Source organism: Dama dama, chromosome 3 (genome assembly GCF_033118175.1).
Source record: "Dama dama isolate Ldn47 chromosome 3, ASM3311817v1, whole genome shotgun sequence".
Lineage (NCBI taxonomy): Eukaryota > Metazoa > Chordata > Mammalia > Artiodactyla > Cervidae > Dama > Dama dama.
The window spans coordinates 25,284,813-25,307,316 of NC_083683.1; the positions used below are offsets into that span (position 1 = coordinate 25,284,813).

Sequence of the window (22,504 nt, forward strand, 5' to 3'; positions counted from 1 at the left end):
AAACCCGTGTCTCTTATATCTCCTGCATTGGCAGGTGGGTTCTTTACCACAACCACTACCTGGGAACTAGAATCACACATGTGGTGTCAATTCTAGCCACACAACAATTCCTAACTAGTTGTGTACCACTGAATGAATTGTTTAGACCCTCAAACCCTTGGCTTCCACAAGTGAGTATTATAAATAGAAGCCCTTCCCCCCCCAAAAAAAGATAGGCAAAGTAATTATAAAATTGTAAAAAAAAAAAAAAAAGAAAGAAAGAAAAGCCAGAAAAACAGATAGGAACCCTTCTCATCTCATCATGTTGTGAATGCTAATGTGAGAAAATATAAAGAACCGTCAATAAAATGTTAGTAGCTAGTATGCATTATTATGTTTGTGAGGCCATTGTGTTCCTATAAGCAATAATATATCAGACTATGCTTTCATTTTGGGGGTACCTTGTTTCTCTCCAACTCTGAATCCCAATATGCATATGTACATATTATTTAAAAGTAAATAAGTAGAATAAATTTTCACATAGTTTCCTAGAAAACTCCTATATTCCTCCTGCCATGAATGTCTGTGTATCTCCCTTAGCTCATTTGTCTTGATCTTATTTAATATTGTACAGCCCTTTGTGCATTTCTGATCTCTTTTCTTTCCCACCTCCTACTTAGCATTTAGTATATGCCATTCATCTTTTGTGAGTTCAGTTTCTTTCCTCTGACCAGACTGTGTCTTGGGGAGCCTAAGGACTTTGCACAAAATAGCTACTCAGTAAGCTTTAACAGATGTTGTACCTAGATTCATGTCCTAGAGATCGTAGGAACTAAATAGCACTGATTAATATTTCTGTAGATAATCAAAATAGAGCCATAGATGTTGACAAAAATCACTGAAATAGTAAGTTCATTCTGTGAAATGCACAGGCATGTTCACAAGTCACTGAACTTGAGAAGATTCATCTGGCTTGGGGGTGTTCTTAGTTTCCAGTTCAACCCAGGTAATCAAGAAATAAGGTTCATTTGGCAATTCTATTCAAGGCATTAGTTTGACATTGACTATCTTCTGTGTTTCCAGAGTCCAGGAATAGTATTATTCCTTATCACTTTCAGAAACTGTAAAATTGTACTTAGCACTATATACATTTGAAAATATTATGACATAGTCGTTGAGAGAATTAACTTAGAACCCCAAGCTAAATTCAGTTCTCAAACTTGTCACTTACAAATTTTGTAATGTTGGCCAAGTTATTTAATATCATTGTGCTTCAGTTTCTTCACATGCAAAATGAGGGTAATAATGAAAATTTCATGCAGTTGTTGGAAAGATTGAATTAATGAATGTCAGATACTTAGTGTCCTATACACAGAAGGTGCTGTGTACATAGTATAGAACTATGCATAATATAGACCATAATATATGGTCTTTGCTTTCATGGACCAGATATATATAGATGTAGTAGAAGAGACAGACAATTACAGTGAAGTTATAATGGCTATAATAAGAGAAATAATAAAGAAAACACCTGCCAAAGCAGGAGACAAGAGGTGCAGGTTCAATACCTGGGTCGGGAAGATCCCCTGGTGTAGGAATGGCAACCCACTCCATTCTTGCCTGGAAAATTCCATGGATGAAGGAGCCTGGCGGGCTACAGTCCGTGGGGTCGCAAAGAGTTGGATACGATTGAGTAAGCACACAGAATCATCACCTAACCCAGACTTGATGCTAGCGAGAGCAGAGGTGAGGGTGGAAATGATGTTTTTGTTCTGTTTTTACAGAGGAAGTGAGCTGAAAGTGAGATCTGACCAATAAGTAGGAGCTGTTCTGAAGAAATGTTTGATAGGCATTTCTAACTGTAGGTAATCAATGTACTCTATCTGCTCCTGAGAGTGATTCAGATTACAATGAAATGTTTACAGATTCTGAAAGGAATCTGTAAGTGAAGTAAACCTGGAATAACCTATACTTAAAACAGATACAAGTAAAGGATTGAAATCCATTCACAGAGACTGGAGGTATTTGAGACATTGGGCATTTGAATCTCGTTTGGATTTGTCTGGAATTAGTCAGATACTTCTACTGTTTATAAGAATATCTTACTGTTTGTGTATGAACGAAATGGAGCCTTACAGATATTCTAGAAATGGACAAAATTACAGACTTTAAATACTGTAAAAAATAAATGTATTATCCTATGCTTTCAAATTTAAATATACCAAGTAAACATATTGAGTTATCAGTGAACTACTACATTTTAGTGAAGCATATATAAATCCAGAATTACACCAATTTTTATTAGTTAAAATGAGGAATTATAGGAAACATAGAATTATAAGTCAGTGTTGGTGTATCAACTTAATATAAAATAGTTGTCTATTTGTTATTGTTGTTTTAGTCACTAAATCATATCTGACTCCTGCGACCCCATGGACTATAGCCTGCCAGGCTCCTGTGTCCATGGGATTTTCCAGGTAAAGATACTGGAGTGGGTTACCAATTTCTTCTCCAGGGGATCTTTCCAACCCAGGGATCAAACCTATGGCTCCTGCCACATCTCCTATATTGCAGGTGGATTCTTTACTGCTGAGCTACCAGTGAAACCCACATTTGTCTATACAGTTGTTTATATTAATATAAATATCACAAAGCTACTATATTATTTTAGGCACATTTATTAAAAAAGAAAACCTAACTCATACAAAAATTCAATAAACAATTTAACCTCTTTTCATGTCTCTAACTTCTTTATTAACTTTTTATGTAAATTTTTCTTCTGAAAAATAGCTAAGACAAGTATTCTATGCCAATTGACTTAATTACATGTTTTTTATCATGCATTTTGATACCCTTGAAGAAAACATTTAAAAGTGAAGGCATTGTAGTTTTATATTTATTAATATTTAATTGGTTTAATGGACTCCAATTCTGGAATAATATTAAAAGATTCTTTAGTAAACAATTTCCTTTGGCCATTTCATGAAAACGACTTTGCATTAATTTGACAATATCTAGTACGTTAACAGCATCATTGTTGTCTCTTTTAATAAATAGCTAATTTAATTGTTTATCACTCCATTTCTCAGAAAAAGAGGATGGAAGAGGGAGGTATTTATGGTAGATGAAACTTCAGGCAAATGACATGACAGAATTATATGGTTCTCAAATGCTATATAGTTCTCAAATTGATGCTGAGATCTCTTAACTCCAAACTCATTTTTTTCTTCTGTATGATATTATAAACTTTTTTTTATTTAGTTTTTTAAGACTTTTAATCAAGCATTCATCAGTGTTGTAATAGTCATATAAAAATTCATATCATAATGAGATTGCTGAGGGGAAAGTAAGTTAACACTCATGCACTGTAAGTACTTGTATGACAATAAGCCTTATTTTCTTATAGCCTTCAAAAAAGTAGCTTGATATAAATGATCAAAAACTAATCAGCCTTTTAACAATGTTTGTTCTTAACCATGTCCAGATTCCTCCAAAGGACCTCAGCCATCTTCAGGGGTAAATGGTAACATCCAGCCTCCCGGAACGGCGGGGCAGCCCCCGGCCTCCGCCATCCCTTCTCCGAGCACCAGCAAGCCTTGGCGCAGCAAGTCCATGAATGCCAAGCACAGCGCCACCTCCACCATGCTCACCGTGAAGCAGGCCAGCCCAGCCGCCTCTCCCACACCGTCTGCAGACAGACTGAAGCCCCCTGCCTCAGAAGGGGCCAAAACAGCTCCCTCAGGACAGAAATCCATGCTTGAGAAATTCAAGCTGGTCAATGCCCGGACCGCTTTACGCCCCCCGCAGTCTGCCAGTTCAGGACCCAGTGATGGCGTGAAGGAAGATGATGCCTTTTCTGAATCTGGTGAAATGGAAGGTTTGAACAGTGGTCTCAACAGCGGTGGTTCAACAAACAGCAGCCCCAAAGTGTCACCGAAATTAGCCCCTCCGAAAGCTGGAAGCAAAAATCTCAGCAATAAAAAGTCTTTGCTACAGCCAAAGGAAAAAGAGGAAAAGAACAGGGACAAAAGTAAAGTTTGTACTGAAAAGCTGGTCAAGGACGAGAAAGATCAGATGATGGAGACGGCTCCAAAAAAGACCTCTAAAATTGCAAGCTTAATCCCAAAGGGTAGCAAGACGACAGCAGCCAAGAAGGAAAGCTTAATCCCCTCTTCCAGTGGAATTCCAAAGCCGGGCTCAAAGGTGCCAACAGCAAAGCAGACTGTTTCACCTGGCAACTCAGCAAGCAAAGAGTCTGAAAAGTTCAGGACTACCAAGGGAAGCCCTTCCCAGTCCTTCCCTAAACCCGGAACCACTGAGAAAGCAAGCACATCGAGTTGCCCCGCTCCCTTGGAAGGAAGGGAAAGCAGCCACGCTTCTCTGGCAGGTTCCTCTGTTGGTTTAGTGGTGCAAGGCAGTGGGCAGAGCATGGGAAATGGTGCTGTCCACCTCCCTCAGCAGCAGCAACACAGCCACCCAAATACCGCCACTGTGGCGCCGTTCATCTATAGGTAAGGTGGCCTCTCTTCTCCACAGCTTTAAACAATGACAGGACGCGTACCCAGAGTGTCATGAGGAAGGTTGCAAAGTCCTGTTTCACATAGTCGTTGTGTAACAATGGTTCACTCTGAAGTTAGAGGCCCAGAATGAAAAATTTTAAGAGAAAAGCTCCCGTATCCAGTCTGGTAGTCCTCTTGTCCTCCCCCTCTCCCGCTTTTATTCCCCTCTCTACTCAGGAAATGGAGGCCTTTGAAAGTGAACCCACTCATTGTCCAAGGCAAAAGAGAACCCAGGTGCCATGATTTTTCTCTTGGGCCTCTTACTATTAGTCATTCAAAATAATTTTATTAGTCATTTAAAATAATTCTTGTTTTTATGGAGTTTAGAGATATTTCACCCATGGGAGAAAGTAGACCCTAATGGTTAAGGGTGCAGGTTCTAGAATCAGGCATATGTAGACTTGATATTCAGGTATGCCACTTATCACCTATATATGCTTTTGGACAATAAATTTAACATCCTTAATCTCATTATTTTCAAGTGTCAAAGAGGAATAGTATCTAACTTGCTGAGTTGGGAAGAATAACAGGCATAATGCATATAAGATGCTTATTATATATTCCGGCACCTTGTACATGTTTGTTATATGTTGTTTATAAGGCATTGTTTTCCCAACATAAAATGTATATTAACTTTCCACAGCTAGGCCTGTGTTTCTAGGCACAAATAATGACCTATGTAATTATTATATTTATACTTTATTAACTTTTTGTTTTATTTATATTTTAGTTTTCATGTATTAAAATATATAGCACATGCTATATTTTCAAATATATATCCTACTATATAGCTCTAAAAAGGATACATTGTGCCTATTGTTTTGTGGTACATTTTAATCAGTCAGAAATGTCAGTACTGTTGTGTCACCATTTTCATTCCCTGTCTTTTCAGTAAAGAGGTTACTGGAGAGGAATAATGCCTATAATTTTGGCAGTTGTATAGTTTATCTACAGGAAAAATAGGATGAAGCATTTACTACAAATAGGAAATGCTCAACATTATATTGTTTCAAATTTTATTAAATGTATTGAATATATGAGTCTTTTAAGAAAATAATTATAATGCTTTGTTTTCCCTCCCTGAAAAACCTAAGTGCTTTCAGTGATTTCCCCCCATTCTCCCCCACCTACCCCCCGCTCCGCTTTATGTACTCATTCAAACAAATGTTTAGTTACCGAATTTCAGATCTTAGGTTACCTTATTTAAGTCTGCTCTTCTGACTAATAGCAATGATCCATTTAAAACTGTTGTATTAAAATCGCATGGTGTCCAAACTCACTCTGCTCGCTGCAAGGCAGGGCAGTACATCCAGAGACGGGTTGCTGGGTCAAGGAATAATGACCTTAATCAGAAAGCTAGCAGACCAAGAAGATGGCAGACTAGTGTCTCAAAACCCGTCTTCCCTCAGTCTGAATCCAGACTGTCTTTATACAAGGCGGGGGGCGGGGCCCCCTGCAGCGCCAGCCAATGTGTGAGCGGGATCAGTAACGGTTGCTCCCTGACAGTTGCTCTAACGGCCGCTCGCTTGGGGGAGGGGCATGCTGGGCTGCAGACCAGCGGCTGAGCGGGACTGCTCGAGGGCATCCCTGCCTCACCCCCATTACAGCGGGAGTCAGCAGAGCCTTTTAACTCCAGAGACCCTACCTGACAAAAAAAATTTAAGATGTTGGAATCATAATCCACATTTCAATGATATAAGAAGAAATTATCAAGTTTGAAATACGTCACACTCAGAACTCTTGTGGCTCTCAAATATATTCCGTAAAAATGTCCCTCATTTCAAATCACCACAGATGAATTTCACAGGAAAGTATAAATCCAAGCAGAAAGGACATACCCACCAATTTAGCAAGCTTCTTTTTGTAAGTAGCAGCAGATGTTTTGGGTTGTTTGCAATAACATATCCAGTGGGTACAGATTTAGTGATTTCCATTTGAAGGTATAGCCTTTGCTATTTAGGAGAGGAAGCAGCATAGTTTAGAGGTTAAAGTGTGAATCAGCTGTGTGACTTGGCCAAATTCTCCAGCCTCTTTCAGCTTCTGTTTGCACTCTTTAATATGAAGCTACAAACGTGAGGTAATATAGCCAAGTAGCTAGGATTGCAGGCTGTCAAGTCTGTGTGTTCTACCATGGTTCAGAAATAGCACCTTGTATTGTTGAGACAGTGGCCCCAAGAGCCTGGTTCCCTGGGTTGAAATCTTGATGACATCACTTGTTAGTCATATGACTATGTGTAATACATTTAAAGACTCTGGACCTCATTTTTTATAATCTGTAAAATGGAGGTAGTAATAATAGAAGCTTCCTCATAAGGCAATTTGAAGGTTAAATGAGTTGATACTTATACAGGGCTAGTAACAGTATCTACCACGTTGTAAATGACCTTCCCCAGACTTCAGTTTCTAACCTATAGAAACTGTAAAGTATGATCGAATATCTACCATATTTGTTACTCATTTGGTTGTTTTAAAGATTAAATTAGGACAATCTTGTGTAAAGACTTAAGTACAGAGCCAGATTCAGAGTAAATTGCTTATAAATGTCATTAATTCTGTGTTTTATTTCCAATAATTTAAAGTAATTGAAAACAAATAAAACCACTTAATCAGAAATGTCACATCATAGTCTACATGAGGCAAAGGTTGCTTGAAGTGTTTTATAAATTCAGAATAATTTATTAATGATAATATAAATCATCTTAGTCAGTTTTCAAGCTTCTTAACAGTCAGTGAAAGTTGTAGAGTCACATCATACGGCTTTTGTGACCCCAATGTCTTTTCAACTCTGACTACTCTGACACCGTTTACAAATTTTTCTTGGAAGATCCCTGACAGACTTTCCTAATGTTGCTAATCATTTGATAAAAATAATGTACTATTTTATAATAGTGTTTGTCGAGTGCTTATGTAATGCAAGTCTCTATTACAAAATTTTTATTCATTTTTTTTTCATTTAAACTGTGTCATAAACCCATGAAAAAGGGATATAATAGCATTTTACAGGGATGAAGAAGCAGCAATTTCAAGGCAGAATAATAATAATCCCTTAAAGTCACAGGGCTAGCAGGAGTTTGCCTTTGAACCCATATATGCCTGAATCTGTAGCGTGCTCTCCTTTGCTTAGCAGTTCTTTCTGTACATGTAGAAATAGGGGATATTGTTACTAGGGAAATTCTGGCTGGGAAAATGTCAATAGCAGATTTGTAGATCTCTTCATCAGAATTCATTTATAATGGAAAATACTTTACCGCTTTTAAGTAGAATAAATTTAAAATACATATTTATGTGTGTATATATATATATATGTATAAACATGCATATGTTTGATATTTAAAGAAAATTAAATAACCTTTATATAATGAGAAGATTGATGGGTGATGTATATTTTTCCCTGTTCTCAGCCTACTTCTAGGTCATGCTGGTTATTAATTATTCCTTTGGGGACTTTAATATTTGCTTCATAATACTCTTTACTGCAAATTGAATGTTCAATGTCCTATAAATATAATGTTGAGTTCTAGAAGTTAATGAATTTTATATTAGACCTACTCCTGTACAGTGCAAGGATATTCTATATTAAGTTCCTGTAGCTCATTTATCACTACAATGTGATAAAAGTAGTTCTGAATTTGACATACCTTATCCATTTAATGTGTGGATAGCACTAAAATCAAGATGAAAACTTGAAAAAGATTGTAATTTACTATAAGAAATTTCCAATATTTAGACCTATATAAATGGATTAGGCTATCTTTTTAAGTGTTAAGGTGACTACTGAAGATTCTTAAGTGATACAGTGACCAGTTTCCATAGTTTAAGTAAAAGAAAATCACCAAAGTTTTTTTTTTCTTTTATGTACTCATTACTCATTCTGAAAATACTATGTTATAAGAGTTACAAACAATTAAAAAAAAAAAAGGGGGGGGGTCTCTGCTCTGTGGGGGGTCAGTATATTGGTGATGATGATAAGAATTTAATCAAGAACTTTTAAAAAATTCATTGTTCTCATAAATGTATACAACAAATAATGTAGAACAGTTTTCCTGACTCTTGTGTGAGGGTCGAGTCAATGTATGCATTAAAGAAAAGGTGAAAGAACAGATAAGACTTAAAAGATGAGTTAGAATTTGTCAGGTGGAAAGAAGAATGTTATGGCATCATCCAGACTTGACATTTTTACAATCCAAGCATGATGGAAAAAATAACAGGCAAATTGCTAAATAGTATGCAAATGCTAGTAACTGCTAGACTAGAGGTTAGAATCCATGATTACTTCATGGGGAAACTAGGAAGAAAATTTACAATGAATCCATATTTCATTTTTCTCTTTCAATCATTCCCTCCCAACATGTCTTATTTTCAGCTAGTCCTATTGTCTCTTCCTCTAAAGCACCCCTTACTTGTATGTTTCTTTCTATTTCCACCCTCCTCCCTTGGCCCAAGGCATGGTACCACCAATTTCCACCTAGTTTCCAGTGAGTCTTCTCTTTGCAGTAACATCCTTTGCACAACAGGGACTCTAGTCTTCTGGCAGAATAAATTTTATGTCATTTAAGTTCATAAGACCGTCTATTGGCTTTCCATGACACTTAATAAAACCCAAGCTTCTTACCAAGCCCTGCAAGTTCCTACACAATCTGGCCTCTATCTAGCCCTTAAACTACACTCCCTGCATCCCTGCATTCCTGCTGTTCTCAGCAAACTAACTTGTCCTGCTTTGGGGACTTTGTCATAGACGTTCTCTCTGCATATAAGGACTTTCTCCTGGATCAGAGCGGCTCCTTTTCATCAGATCTCTACTTACATGATGCTTATTAACACAGTCCATCTTTAGCTATCTAATCCGAAGGAACACTCACAATGCCTCTTGCCAGAATTGTACGCTATATTATTCTCTTGTGTTTTGTTCATAGTTTATCACCATCCACTGTTCTTTTTGTTTACTTATTGACAAGTGTGAATTCAGCCACCTCCAGCTGTAACATAAACTCAATGAAAAACAAGAGTCTTGTCTATTTTTATTTGGTAGCATAATTGCCCAGGACAAGCCTCCCGCAATAGGAACCAAATAAAAACTGAATGAAACACCATCATCATGGCTTAGACTCACCCACTATAGAAGAATAGAAACACTGCCAAAAATGTACAATGGAGTAAGAAAAAGTCAGAAGTCTTTCATTCCTGTAAATGGTAAAGCTTAGTTGAAATATAAACAACTCTAAAATGTTTACAAAATGAAACCGTATTTACTCTTCAGGACATTCATTCATGTAATTGATGTATTCCCCTCCCCCCTTTTGACTTCCTGCTAAATAGCTTTATTTTATAAGGCATCAGGGTCAGAGTGAAACATCACACATCCCATGTATTATTTTCTTTCTGTGGTCCACAGTGTAGTAGAAAACAGACTGACTCAAACATAACCACAGAATGAAGCAGGAAATGTAAAGAAAAAAAACAAAAAACAAAACAGTAGTGAACCAGATTTGGCAACTGAGATTTTGAAAAATGGAAAATTACTGCTAGCTGTTGGAATCGGAAAGTAGCACTTAAGCTGGATTCTGAAAGAGAAGTGAGAGTTGAACATTTAGAGATGAGATGGGCAGATAAGGAAATGTTAAGGCTAAAGGAACCAAATATACAGGGTCAACACAAGATACGTAGGTTGTTGGCAAGATCAGTTTTCCTAGAAACAAAGATTAATGGAGCCTGATCATAGTAAACCCTTGAATGAGCCTGATTAGAAACCCTTGAATGTCAAACACTTTAACTTTGTGTGAGTGTGTAGTCTCTAGCACTTGAGAGCATGGGTATGCAGCACAATCTGAAAATTTACTTTGTCTTCTTGTGTAAGTAAATTGTTAGTGGGAGAGGTCAGGGAGGATATACCAGGTTCAGTGGCTGGATGAAGGAGACATTTACTGACTTTCAGAGTCAGCTTTGTTAAACTTGAATTAGAGGTACTGATTATAGGAAGAAAAGAAAGATAAAGAGTAAGAACATACTTGACAAGAATAGCTTACTTTTCCATGTTCCTCTCCTTTCTTGGTGTCTACCCTCTATGTTACAATCTTCAAACTTGTTTTCCTTGCCTGGAGTTCAAAAATTGTACCTTAGCTCCTTTGGACCTTCAAAATTGCCTCCCCTCTTTCCATGTGTCATTTTTTCTTCTATTTCTTTTACTTTCATTACTTCACAGCGATACTTGTTGTGCTTGTAAAGATACATGAATAGTGAAGTTAGTCAAGGAGGAATGAAAGACCTGTACATTTTCTCTAAACCTCAGTATTTTTAACAGCACCCAATAAATTTCAAAATAGCTGTTAATCAGATTCATAACTGATGAGTTTGAGGTCTATGTGTTCTTTGTTATTTTCTGACCATTTGTAGTAAATGTCAAGAAAAGAGTATATTGGACATAGAGCAAACATCTAAAGGCAAAGAGAGAGAATGGGGGGGGGGGCGGGTATTTCACAAAGGAAAAAAAAATGAACTCAATCTTTAGATAAGGCAAAACATTGTTAAACTAGAGAAAAATCAATGTGCTTCTTAAATCCACTGATTAAATATTAAATATAAGCAGAAACCTTCTATACACATTTGGTTTATAAAATCAGGTTAAGAAAGTCTGAATTTAGAGGTTTCCTTTTGTTTGATACAATGTGTCTTGAACAACAACATTAGGGGTTTTCAGGAAAGATTTAGGTTCTAACAAGATTTTGGACATCTCAGATTTGCCTAGAAAGTGACACAGAAAATTGGCACCTGAGTATACTATGTTCTGAAAGGCAAAGAATGCAAAACCTTAGTTTTGAAAATGCTTACTCGTATGGTTTTAAGTTTAAATTGTTTGTTGAACCAGTATATTGAGTAGGAGGTTGTGAGTTTACAGAGATTGAAATGTGAGGCATATAACCATCTTGCAGATAAAACTTCTGTAAGCCCTGCAGCTGTTATTACAGATTACGCTGCACTTGTGGTTTTATGTGAACTGGGCATAATTGGTCATTAGCACAAACTAAAGCTTACTGAAAGCTTGCGTTGCAAACTTGTCTCTGCTAGATTGGATATAAGTATCTGCATAGGGTATGGGGTAGCAGTTTAACCTCCCTCACACAGCAGGATTTTAAGTAGTAATACAGAGCCAAAGCTAGAAGAGGGTCTGTTGTGTAGAAGATGGCCAAGTTGGCCAAGCTTGGTAAACTGCCCTTTCTGTATTTAGCTTACAAGCTTCAGTGCCAGATTGCCCAGCCAAACCACTACTGTTTCTTTTTCCTATATTTCATCTTTTCTTGGAAAAGATTTTTTTTTTAATTTCACAGCATGTAAGGTCTTATTTCCCCCACCAGGGATTGAACTGGAGTCCCTTTCATTTGGAGCACGAAGTCTCAACCCCTGGACTACCAGGGAAGTCCTTGAAGGCAAGCATTTTGCAGACTATTTCTTAGTGTGGGGTTGTTTGATAGTTTCTCACGATTAGACCCACAAATATACTTTTTGTCTAGAATGTCACAGAAATGATGCTGGATTTTTTTTCTGCTTCCTTCCTTTCAGGTATCAATAATATTAATATTTCCCATCTTAGTGATGTTGAATTTGTTCACTAGTTTGAGATATTGTTTGCTAGTTTTCTACTCTATAGTTATTTTGCCCCATTTCTATTTCACATATATTTTTATGGGAAGATATTTGGAGACTCTATAAAAATTCTATCCCCTGATCCACTTTCACCCACGGGTTTTTAGCATGCATTGAGATTTCTTGCCTAAATTAATCGTTTACTCCAATTGATGTCATGTGATTTCTAATTCCATCTGCATGTATGCCTTGCCATACAACTTTTAGAAAATGATGCCCCTTCTTATTTTTCTCCTCTTTCCCCTCTTCCTTTTCCTTCTCATATACTCTGTCCCTCTCCCTCACCTTAAATTTTGTGGACTGATGGACTCCTCTTGTCGTCAATGGATTATAATCTGTCAATAATGACTCTTTATTGTGATGTTTAAATTTTCTCAAATCAGGCTACTGGGATGCTCTTCACACTGACTTCAGCTCACTCCATTATTCTTTCATAACTGTTTAGTTTTGGCTCAAGCCAATCTAGACTCATCATGTACTCTCACTGACTTAACGTGAGCCTTTACCTATGGTGCCTTGAGTTCTTTTGTGAAGAATAGTATTTAGGAGCCTGATCTCACTGACTCTAGGTTTCCTAAATAGTGAAATATATATAGGTGTATACACACATACATGCATTTATCTCAGTATCAGTGAGGCATCTATTAGATAATTCACAATGCCTCCAATTCCAAATCAACATGCAAAGTTTCGTCTGGCTTTCTCCTTTCCACAATTGTACCTTCTTTTGTCACCTGACAAGCCTGGCCCCCACTATCCTCAGTATAGTTTCTTATTTGCTCATCACCCTCCCACAACATACAAATCTAACAAATGTCCCATCCATCCTGGCCTGCTCTTCATCCTGGCAGATTGCTGGCCTTCGCCTGGCTGTCACCTGACTGCCCCCCACCAATAAGGAAATAACTGCTTTTAGAAAGATACTTGATTTTTCTTTATTTTATATTGATTTTATAAAGCAGGAACTATAAGACCATTGGCTAATGTTGCTGATGCAAACCAATTTTGTTTGTGTCCACATTTGTGACTGGTATATCCATATAAAGATGAATTCATATGGATAGATTTTTTTTTTATATAAACCAATGTGCAACACATCTATTTGTGAAATTGAAAATCTGAACACTGATAGTATCTAGATGTATTGCTGAATTCCTTTAGATGGCATGCATAATAGCTTCCTTTTCTTAAAACTAAAAGTTTAAAGTAGTAAAGCATAAAATTAAGGTTAGACCATTGAGTACTGTTACTTTATTAATTCTTGGTTAATAACTTAGTAGCTAAGCTATCTGTTATCTGGGGAGACATCACATACATTAACATGCTCAGTATCCAGAGACACTTGGATGGAGTTAAATTGTAGGGTAGTGGTTCATTAAACAATATTTATAATATGCCAGGTTTAAATACAGTTTAAGTATCTACCAGCTTGTTATACACGGCAAACTGTTAAACCTCTAAAACCCTTAATTTATCCACAGCACCTACATTACCAGTGTCTTAGTCTGTTCTGGCTACTCTAATAAGAATAGCATAGACTAGGTGGCTGAAACAACTAACATTTATTTCTCATAGTTCTGGAGGCTGGGAAGTTTAGGATCAGAGTGCCGGCAGATTTGGTATCTGATGAGAGCCTGGTTCCTGGTTTCTGATGACTGTCTTCTCATTCTGTCCTCACATGGTAGAAGGGGTGAGGGACCTGTCCAAGATCTCTTTTATAAGGGCACTAATCCCATACAGAAGGGCTCCATCCTCATGATCCTATCACCTCCCAAAGGCTCTAACTCCTCATATCATCACGCTGGTTTCAACACATGAGTTTTAGAAGCAACCAGCCCTAGATAAAACACTAGGCATAGCACTTGGCACATAATGAGTTCACTTAAACAGGAAATAAATTTTGTGTTAATCATTGGTGAAATCTGCTTTTAGCTACTAAGACTGTTAGTAACAGATGCTAGCACTAATATATTAATATTAGAACTCTAAATAAATTAAATGGTGTTTTTGCCATGCCCTATCTTACAGTTTCAATAAGTACTTGTTACATGTTGACCATGTTGTAAATGCACAGTCAGATAGTCTGCACAGGATAATGTCTTCTAAATAGTTTGAAGGAACTTCATGATACTCTTTTTTTTTTCCTTTTCCCAGTCAATATGAGGAGAGTTCAATATCAAATTACATGGAAGCAGTGAGTGATGCCACTGTGACTGTACCTTTTGTTTAGAGAACACTATTGATTCTTATATCTTCATGAGTTATTTTATGAATCATCCCTGGAGCCTTTTATTTTACTGGAATGAAGCATACACAAAAATAGAGGACATGCTGAGAGAATTCAGAGTGTAAACTGAACTTCTTTGATCATTTGTATAAAAGTTAAATCTTTACCAGTTAACGTTGATTGTCCCTCTAGAGACTAGAGTTAAAATCTGACTCCACTTTAACAAATAATGAGGTGCAAATCGTGGAGAAATGGATGGCTTAAAACATATGTAGAGCAGGAGGTCTGGAACCATATACATGTGAATACAACCCAAAGATGATTTCTCGGGTCTTTTTATAATTCTTTGAAGTTAAACTTATTTATGTTCCTTCCCTTAATCAGTCTGTTGCTCTATCATTGCTATTGTAGGTAGCTCAGATAGGGAATATAGTGACACATACACCAAATAATGTGAAAATATGGTATAAATAAAATTATCTCTAGTGACCTAAACTAAAAACAGCAATGGAGAAAAAGGAGGAACACAGCTAAAGAGCAAATCAGCCAGAAATTGTTCACTGTCACATTAAAAAATAAAATAAAACAAAGGTTTCTAAGACTGAAGTTTGAATATTTTTTATCTAAGGGTGGGGACTTAGCCAATGGAATTAAATACCAGGTTTCATATACTAAGGAAGATAGCCATACACTGAGAAGTACTTTTTAAGGTGTGTTTATTTGCAGCAAAGAAAAACTCTACTCCCAAAATACATTGTTAATATTCTTTTGCTCTGTAGAGATTTTCCTAGAGGGAGATGCTCTGCATCTTTATAACTAACACGGCTACAAGTATTTTGATTCCTGAGATAGCTCAGGTTTTGTTCTAGTAAGACCCAGTTGGCGTTGGGCATTAGACAACCATCTTTGAGAACTGCTCTCCGTGACTCGGCGTCTGAGAGGCCAGGCTGTGAATTCTGACCTGTGTGACTGTAGACTACCCCGGCTCCCAGCCAGTTCACCTAACCACCCATTCCTCCCAGAGACTTCCTGGCAGGCAGCCAGGACTCTTTCCCACGGTCTCCTATTTCACTATATGTCATCAATTTAAACTTCTTCTGCAAGTGATAACAATCCTTAGAAAGTGTCAGAGGAATGTTTCCCCCCTCATTCATAGACACCGGGCTAAAGAGTAGGCCGAGGAGGTGCAATGACTCAAAAGTAAAGATCCAAGTGGAGGAATAGAGGAACTTCAGAAGTGAGTGGGCATGGACAATAGACAGGGGAAATAGGAGACCCTGGGGGCCGCAGAAGAAAATAAATAGCACAGAGAGCCAGACATGCTCCCACATTTTAACATTGGCCAGAATCCCACAAGCCTCAAGAGAATACTTTTCCAGACCTTTAGTAATTATAGCACTTGAGCTCACAGTTATTTTGTGAAGAACATATTTTTCTTTACTTTTGCACATAAGCAAATTGAGGTTCAGAGGAGCTAAGTTACTTTAGAAGGTCACATGAGTTAATAACTGCTTAGGGAGCCAAGTTTCCAACCAGGCCCAAAGCATGCATCATTATCCCATGCTTCGTTCCATATACTTTACCCACCAAGAACACTATTTTATAATCACTACTGATAAGATTTATCCATTCATATATATGTTAGACGTGGGGCTAGGTATTGGAGTATAACGGTGAGCTCAAATACGGAGAATGGACTCTACTTTGGAGATGAACATTTATGAAATAATTACACAAATGTCACACTGTGAGAGTGTGAAGTGCTGTCAAAATAGGAGAGAAATAAGTATTTGTTATTTGGGACTTTGCCTGAAAATTAGGAATGTCTGCCAGAAAGCACTGGAGGTCAAGGCACAGCTTTTTATGAACTCTTGCATTCCTCTATCTTTCTTTTATTACATCAGTTCCTGTATACATACACACAATATTTAATTTTCCATTTTTTATTAAGATCCTAATGAAATTTTCAGACTTTCTAGATATATCAGATAAATTTAAAAAAATATTTCTAACATCAGTGACTACACTTTATTTTCTCTTAAAACCAGGATTTAAAATAAAAGTAAGATATTAGGTGAAAATTTATTAAAGATATACTGAATTTTTCTTTCACATATAAATATTCTTTTTAGATTTTTTTTAAAAGTAAGAAATATTTAGTGATCACTTTCCATGGTCCAAACCCTGTAGGAATGGGACCCCAAACAAATGAGGTAACTGTGAAGAGCAAATTCCAAAATGCTGTATTGTCTTGTCTCCTTCTTTCTCTTTTCCTTCATGGTGTGGACTTTCTAAATATGTGGTGTTCTTGGCCAAATATATGTAGATTTTGAAACTGCATAAAGAAAGATAGAGCCTCTTAAAACATTTGCCTGGGCATAAAAGGAAGAAGCATTGCATGAAGACTGGACTATCAAAACATATGCAGTCCCTCTGTGGAGAGCTTCTTATTTAGTTAGAGCCAATCTTTACACATTAATCACACACAAATACATATCCACGCACATATATAGACAAATATAAAGCAATATAAAAAGGGGGTTTTCAGAATGAGAATTTATTTTTGATTGACTTTTTTCTGAAATGAAAACATCATAGTGACATTTATAGCCCATAGCAAAGTCAGTATTTATTTTACATATACTTTGTATTTTAGGATATATTTTATAGAATTTTCAGAGAAAGAATATTTGGGTTACTTTCAATGCATTTATTATTCTCAGAAAACATAATTTAACCAGACTTTCTCTAAAACAGCAAAAAGAAAAAAGAATCTTTTCAAACCTTTTGTCAAAAAAAAAAAAATACATTGGTAATTACAAGCTTTCAAACTTAGAAAAGTCTAAGATATCTGATTTAATATCTCATTACAACTTGGATTGAATGTGAAAAATAAGGAAATCTGATTTAATATCTCACTATAACCCATGTATCTCGGTTTTATGTGAAAAATAAAGAAATTTCTCAGACATAAAGAAATGCTCATGCACCTTAATAGAAAACTTTTAATACATTGATTTCTTCTTGTATTAGAGAACTTTGAGGAGTCCCTGATGACAGCAATCTGTATTTCTGTCTTCTTGGTTAATTTCAGAGCTCATTCAGAAAATGAAGGCACCTCTTTACCATCTGCCGACTCCTGTACCAGTCCTACTAAGATGGACCTATCATACAGTAAGACAGCTAAGCAGTGCCTAGAGGAGATATCTGGTAAGTGACCTGATTGATGCACAGGTCAAACTCAGAATTCTTGTAATCTCTCTACATAAGTCTTTTTTATTAAGTCATATTTGTGCTATACTGTTTTCCCTTAGGCATATATGGACTGTGTACATTTCATGCTTGAGAGATGTTTAGGTATTTGACTGTTCTGCTTAGAATGATCTCTTTGTTGTTATGTAAAGAATTCTGTAAAGAAGGGTAGTGCTCTCAGAGGCTGAGATTTTAAGTAATTGTTGCCCTCAGTCAAGTTGAATACTGTCAGAGACAATCTAGAGAGACTTCTGTTGTTAATAAGGCAGTACTTGAATGTATTTGCAGATTTAAAAAGTATTAATGATCAGGTGGGAATGTTAAAATTTCATGGCCAATCCAACCCTACTTGATCTTCAGTTCTGTATTATTTTGTATATTTCTGCAGAGTGGCTCTAAATGTGTATTCTGTGAAAAATCTAATTATGGAAATTTTTAAATTTTATATAAATAATGTAAAAAAATGCCATATGCAAATTCAAGACCCAATTTGTCAGATTCTCAGCATTAGTGCATTGTTTTTTCTAGGATCTGGATAAGCCTAGGCACATAGCGAAAGCTTTTGGTATAATTTTATTATATACAGGTCCATATTCACAAGGAACTAAGTAGGCTCTTAACACAATACACTGCTCCTAAGGAGAAAAAAATCCCTGATTCTGGGAAAGATTGAAGGCAGAAGGAGAAGGCAGAAATCAGAGGATGAGATCACTGGAAGGCATCACTGATGTGATGAACATGAACTTGGGCAAACTCCAGGAGATGGTGAGGGACAGGGAAGCTTGGCATGCTGCAGTCCATGGGGTCGCAAAGAGTCGGACATGACTGGGCAACTGAACAACAAGAGGGAAGAGGGTTTAAGAACATTTTATCTGTTTCCAAGTATAAGAATGCATAGACATAGAGGTATGTTGGTTAGTTCAATAAATCTCTGGCTCAGCCCTTGTCTATTCCTAAAGAAAAAACTAAAAGAGCTATTTAATTTTTTTAAATTACCACAGTACTCCAAGGACTCAAAATACCACTCTGAAGCTCATGAGCCTAACCATATCACAAATTTGGAAGTTAAGAAACGTCCTCACTTCATCAGACTTTAAACACTTTGGCAAGCATTAGCTGTTACTGCAGTATCCACCAGTGGGTACTGACCACAATAACAGTGCAGCATCCCAGGTGTTCCTTTTGGATTTAACGTCCATGGTATCATCAGGCTTTGGAGTTTTCATGTGGGAATCAAAATGCGTCAGTGCAGCCTAAGGGCTGAAATGGTAATGCCTAGGCATAGCTATGGGGATGTTATGGGGGTAATTGCTTTAACAATTTGTAGATTTTTTCAATCACTAGGAGAAGGTGCCAGTTTCCCATAGTTCCAGATAACCCCATGGTGATTGATGATATGTATCTGTATTGTGACTATATATTATTTAAACATAGTGTGCTATGGAGATGTACATGTTTTACACATTTCTTTATTCATGAATGCCTTCAAATAGTACCAGTATGTCTACAACATACAAGGACTCAAATCTGTAGGAGAAAATGCTTTTATTACACTTTGACTTCTGATTTTTATGTGAATTTTACAAAGAAACTTGTTTTTCTGAAATTAGAATATCACTTAGTATCTCTGAATCAATAACACGTTTGATTCTTTCTTCAGTTTTTTTACTCTTTTGAGCATTTGATCATTTTTTCATACTTCCAGCTAATATTTCTACTTATGTAAGTCAAATCATTATGTTGTACACCTTAAACTTATACAGTGATATATGCCAATTCTATCTCAATAAAACTGGAATTTTTTAAAAATTTCCATTTAATGTTCTGATTTTAATAAAATATTTGAAAGTGAAATATAAACTAGACTTTAACATAATACAATAGCCTGATAGATTTATTAGAAGGTATAATGTTAGTTTTTATAATAATTATTGATGTAGAATCATAGATTTGAGTCTATAATTTAGATAGGAATATAATAAAAGAAAGAAAATGGCAAATAAGTGCTAAAATGAGGCTGATTTGATTGTGTCATTCTTATGATCATGTTTTTAAAGTGAGTCTGTAGTGGAATATTGAAAATTTCTGTCAATGCAAACTGGAGGTTTCATGGAAGGAAGATATTTACTTATATTCAGTAAGCTATCATTGGAGTACCATAATCGGAGAAATCTAGGTGAGAGAATACTGATAAAGCAGTGATGAGAGGATGACAGTCATAGGGAAGTAGACCAGCGGGATGGCAAACCCTGGCGTTTCTTCTAATGATCTTGTCTTCTTATCCCTCCTTGAGGTACTTACTCTCCCGTTTGTACCCTAGATCTGGACATCATCAGAATCTGCACCTTCTCTATAATTCCAATTGCATGCAGCCCACTCTTGCTCATGACAACCTCCTTTCTTTTCAGTGCCCTCCCTTTCATTCTCTGACAACACCACTGGTTCTAAGATGTCTAAATCATTGATCCCACTACCTTTTACTTACCCTCACCAAACTCTACATATCCTTTCTTCCTTCCTTAATCAGATGATTTCCTATAGTGACAGAATATGGTTTTACTTTTGCATGTATTCTTTACTCCCTTACCCCACTCTTACTGCATTGTACCCATTGGATGAAACCATAGACCTGGTGACATTCAAATCTTCACCTAGTCTGTACCAGCAATGAATGAACCTGGAGAAAAACACGTGACATGTTGATGTGATTCGCTTTACATTCATGACCACCAACCTCAACTGAGTAATTAATGCTGCCTGGCAATCATTCTATATTTCTCTGGTGCATTTACTCTTGTTTGTCATCTAAGAACCATCTCAAGGTTTTGGATGACAATTTTATACCTTTCCTCTGCTTCTCAAATCTCCAACACCACTTAAGCGGAGAAAAAACTTTCACAAACCCCTGCCACCATAACTACCCATGCCCAGCATTTGTACTTATTTGTTGTTGTTCAGTTGCTAAGTCATGATCGGCTCTCTGTGACCCCATGGACTGCAGCACACCAGGCTTCCCTGTCCTGCACTATCTCCTGGAGTTTGCTCAAACTCATGTCCTTTGAGTCGGTAACGCCATCCAACTATCTCATCCTCTGTCGTCGTCATCTTCTGCCTTCAGTCTTTCCCAGCATCAGGGTCTTTTCCAGTGGTCAGCCTGTATACCTATTTACTCCACTTTTATTTGAATTAGTTTCTCCTCTACCTCTTTAATATCTCCCTCTATACCAAATCACTCTATAGCCCACAGGATGCTGCTCTCTCTCCAATCATAAAAATAAACAACTTTTGTCAATCCCTTCCACCACTTTCTTTCTCTTTCTGATTTCTCTTATTGCTACAGAAACCACAAACTACACAAACACTTGATTTTATTGCTAAACCATGCCTTAGGCTGGCCCATATAATATTTCTTCAAAGACAGTGTGAGATATGAGAAGGTAAATGTTCTAGGAAGTAGAAAAAATTAACTCTGGCTTTTGTATTACTATTATTTAGCTGTTTGAATTGTTCGTTGGTTCCCTTTTTTATGAGGTGACTATAATAATGCTTAATAAACTCATAGAATTATTATGAGATGTGGTTTTTATTCCATTCATCTTTTCAGTAATCATCACCAGTACTTTATAAATGCCAAGCATGCCAAGGACTGGGAAAACACACATGACTAAGACATGAGTTCTCCTATAGAGGAATAAGAGAGAAACTAACACCATGAATAATTGAATTACTAGATTTATGGGAACAACTAACTTTGCTGTAAAAATTTATTTAGGGCTTAAAAGAAGATCACACATGTGTATAGTAGAATTCTAATGAATAAAGAAATCAGCAAATAATATTCCAGGAAAAAATAACTTCAGTGAAAAAAATTTGAAAACAAAATTACTTACCTTACTATTTCATCTATTTCTTGTTGTAAAATTAAGCACATTTTGGATTTTCTTAACCCACAGCTTCAATGCTAGTGTTATTGTTGAACCCTCACTGCTAAATGTTGCTGTGGGGACCTCATTCATGTAAATAATATAGAACTCCTCTGATACAGTTAGTCTTGACTGAGTAAGTTCAGATTTTGTGAATTTTTAGAGGCTATACAATTTGAAAAAGCCTGAAAATAATTTAAAAAATACAAAATTGCACTGTTTAGAAAGGGGCTCAATCAAGTTAGATGCTCTGTATCTTAAATATCATTGGCTTCACAATGGACATACCTTGATGTCCTGATACAGTCTTACCTGACCGCATTGCCACATCTTCTAAAAACAGTGCCTTGATTTTCTTTTTGGGAACCAACCATAGCCTCATCAACCTTTGTTCATGTGGTGCAGATGAAATTTACCCAAGCAGATCCATTCAGAACAACCCGTTCTGTTGACCACAGTGAGTCTTTCAGGGTTGGACATGTGACCCAATTGAGTTGAATTGGAACCAGTGAGAATCAGTCTCAGAACTTTACTTGACTGTTAGGAAAGAGACGTGTTTTTCCACTAGATCCGAAGTTAATTGAAAGAAAGCCTGAAGGTGCTAGCAGTTACCTTCACCCTCCCGTGAAACAAATGTAGAGAAAACAGAACCTAAAGTAGGAGAGATCAATGTCTGATCTCTTGAACCAGCCATATCAGAAACTCTCTCTCCCTTCTTCCCTGCCTGTTTATGTTGTGTTACTAAAAAAAATCCCCTTTTGTGCTTAAACAAACATTAAGAGCACCTCTATTGCATGACCTATGAGATGCATGACCTATAAAGTTCTCTGATACTGTTAGAGAGCAAACCTGAATGGTTCATTTTGAAAAGCAGAATTGTTAGAGGGATTCACTAAGTTACCTAGGAAGCTCAGCTTGTCATATAA

At 36.7% G+C, this 22,504-nt stretch overlaps 1 protein-coding gene across 7 annotated transcripts in view; it reads left to right on the plus strand.

Moving 5' to 3' along the window:
* NAV3 (neuron navigator 3) overlaps positions 1 to 22,504 on the plus strand; it is an 883,898-nt gene that overhangs the window by 681,280 nt on the left and 180,114 nt on the right. For all 7 annotated transcript variants that reach the window (XM_061124990.1, XM_061124999.1, XM_061125026.1 and 4 more), the window contains 2 exons: positions 3,464 to 4,490; positions 17,498 to 17,613. In XM_061124990.1, the coding sequence (XP_060980973.1) occupies positions 3,464 to 4,490; positions 17,498 to 17,613 (1,143 nt within the window). The remainder of the gene's footprint in view (positions 1 to 3,463; positions 4,491 to 17,497; positions 17,614 to 22,504) is intronic.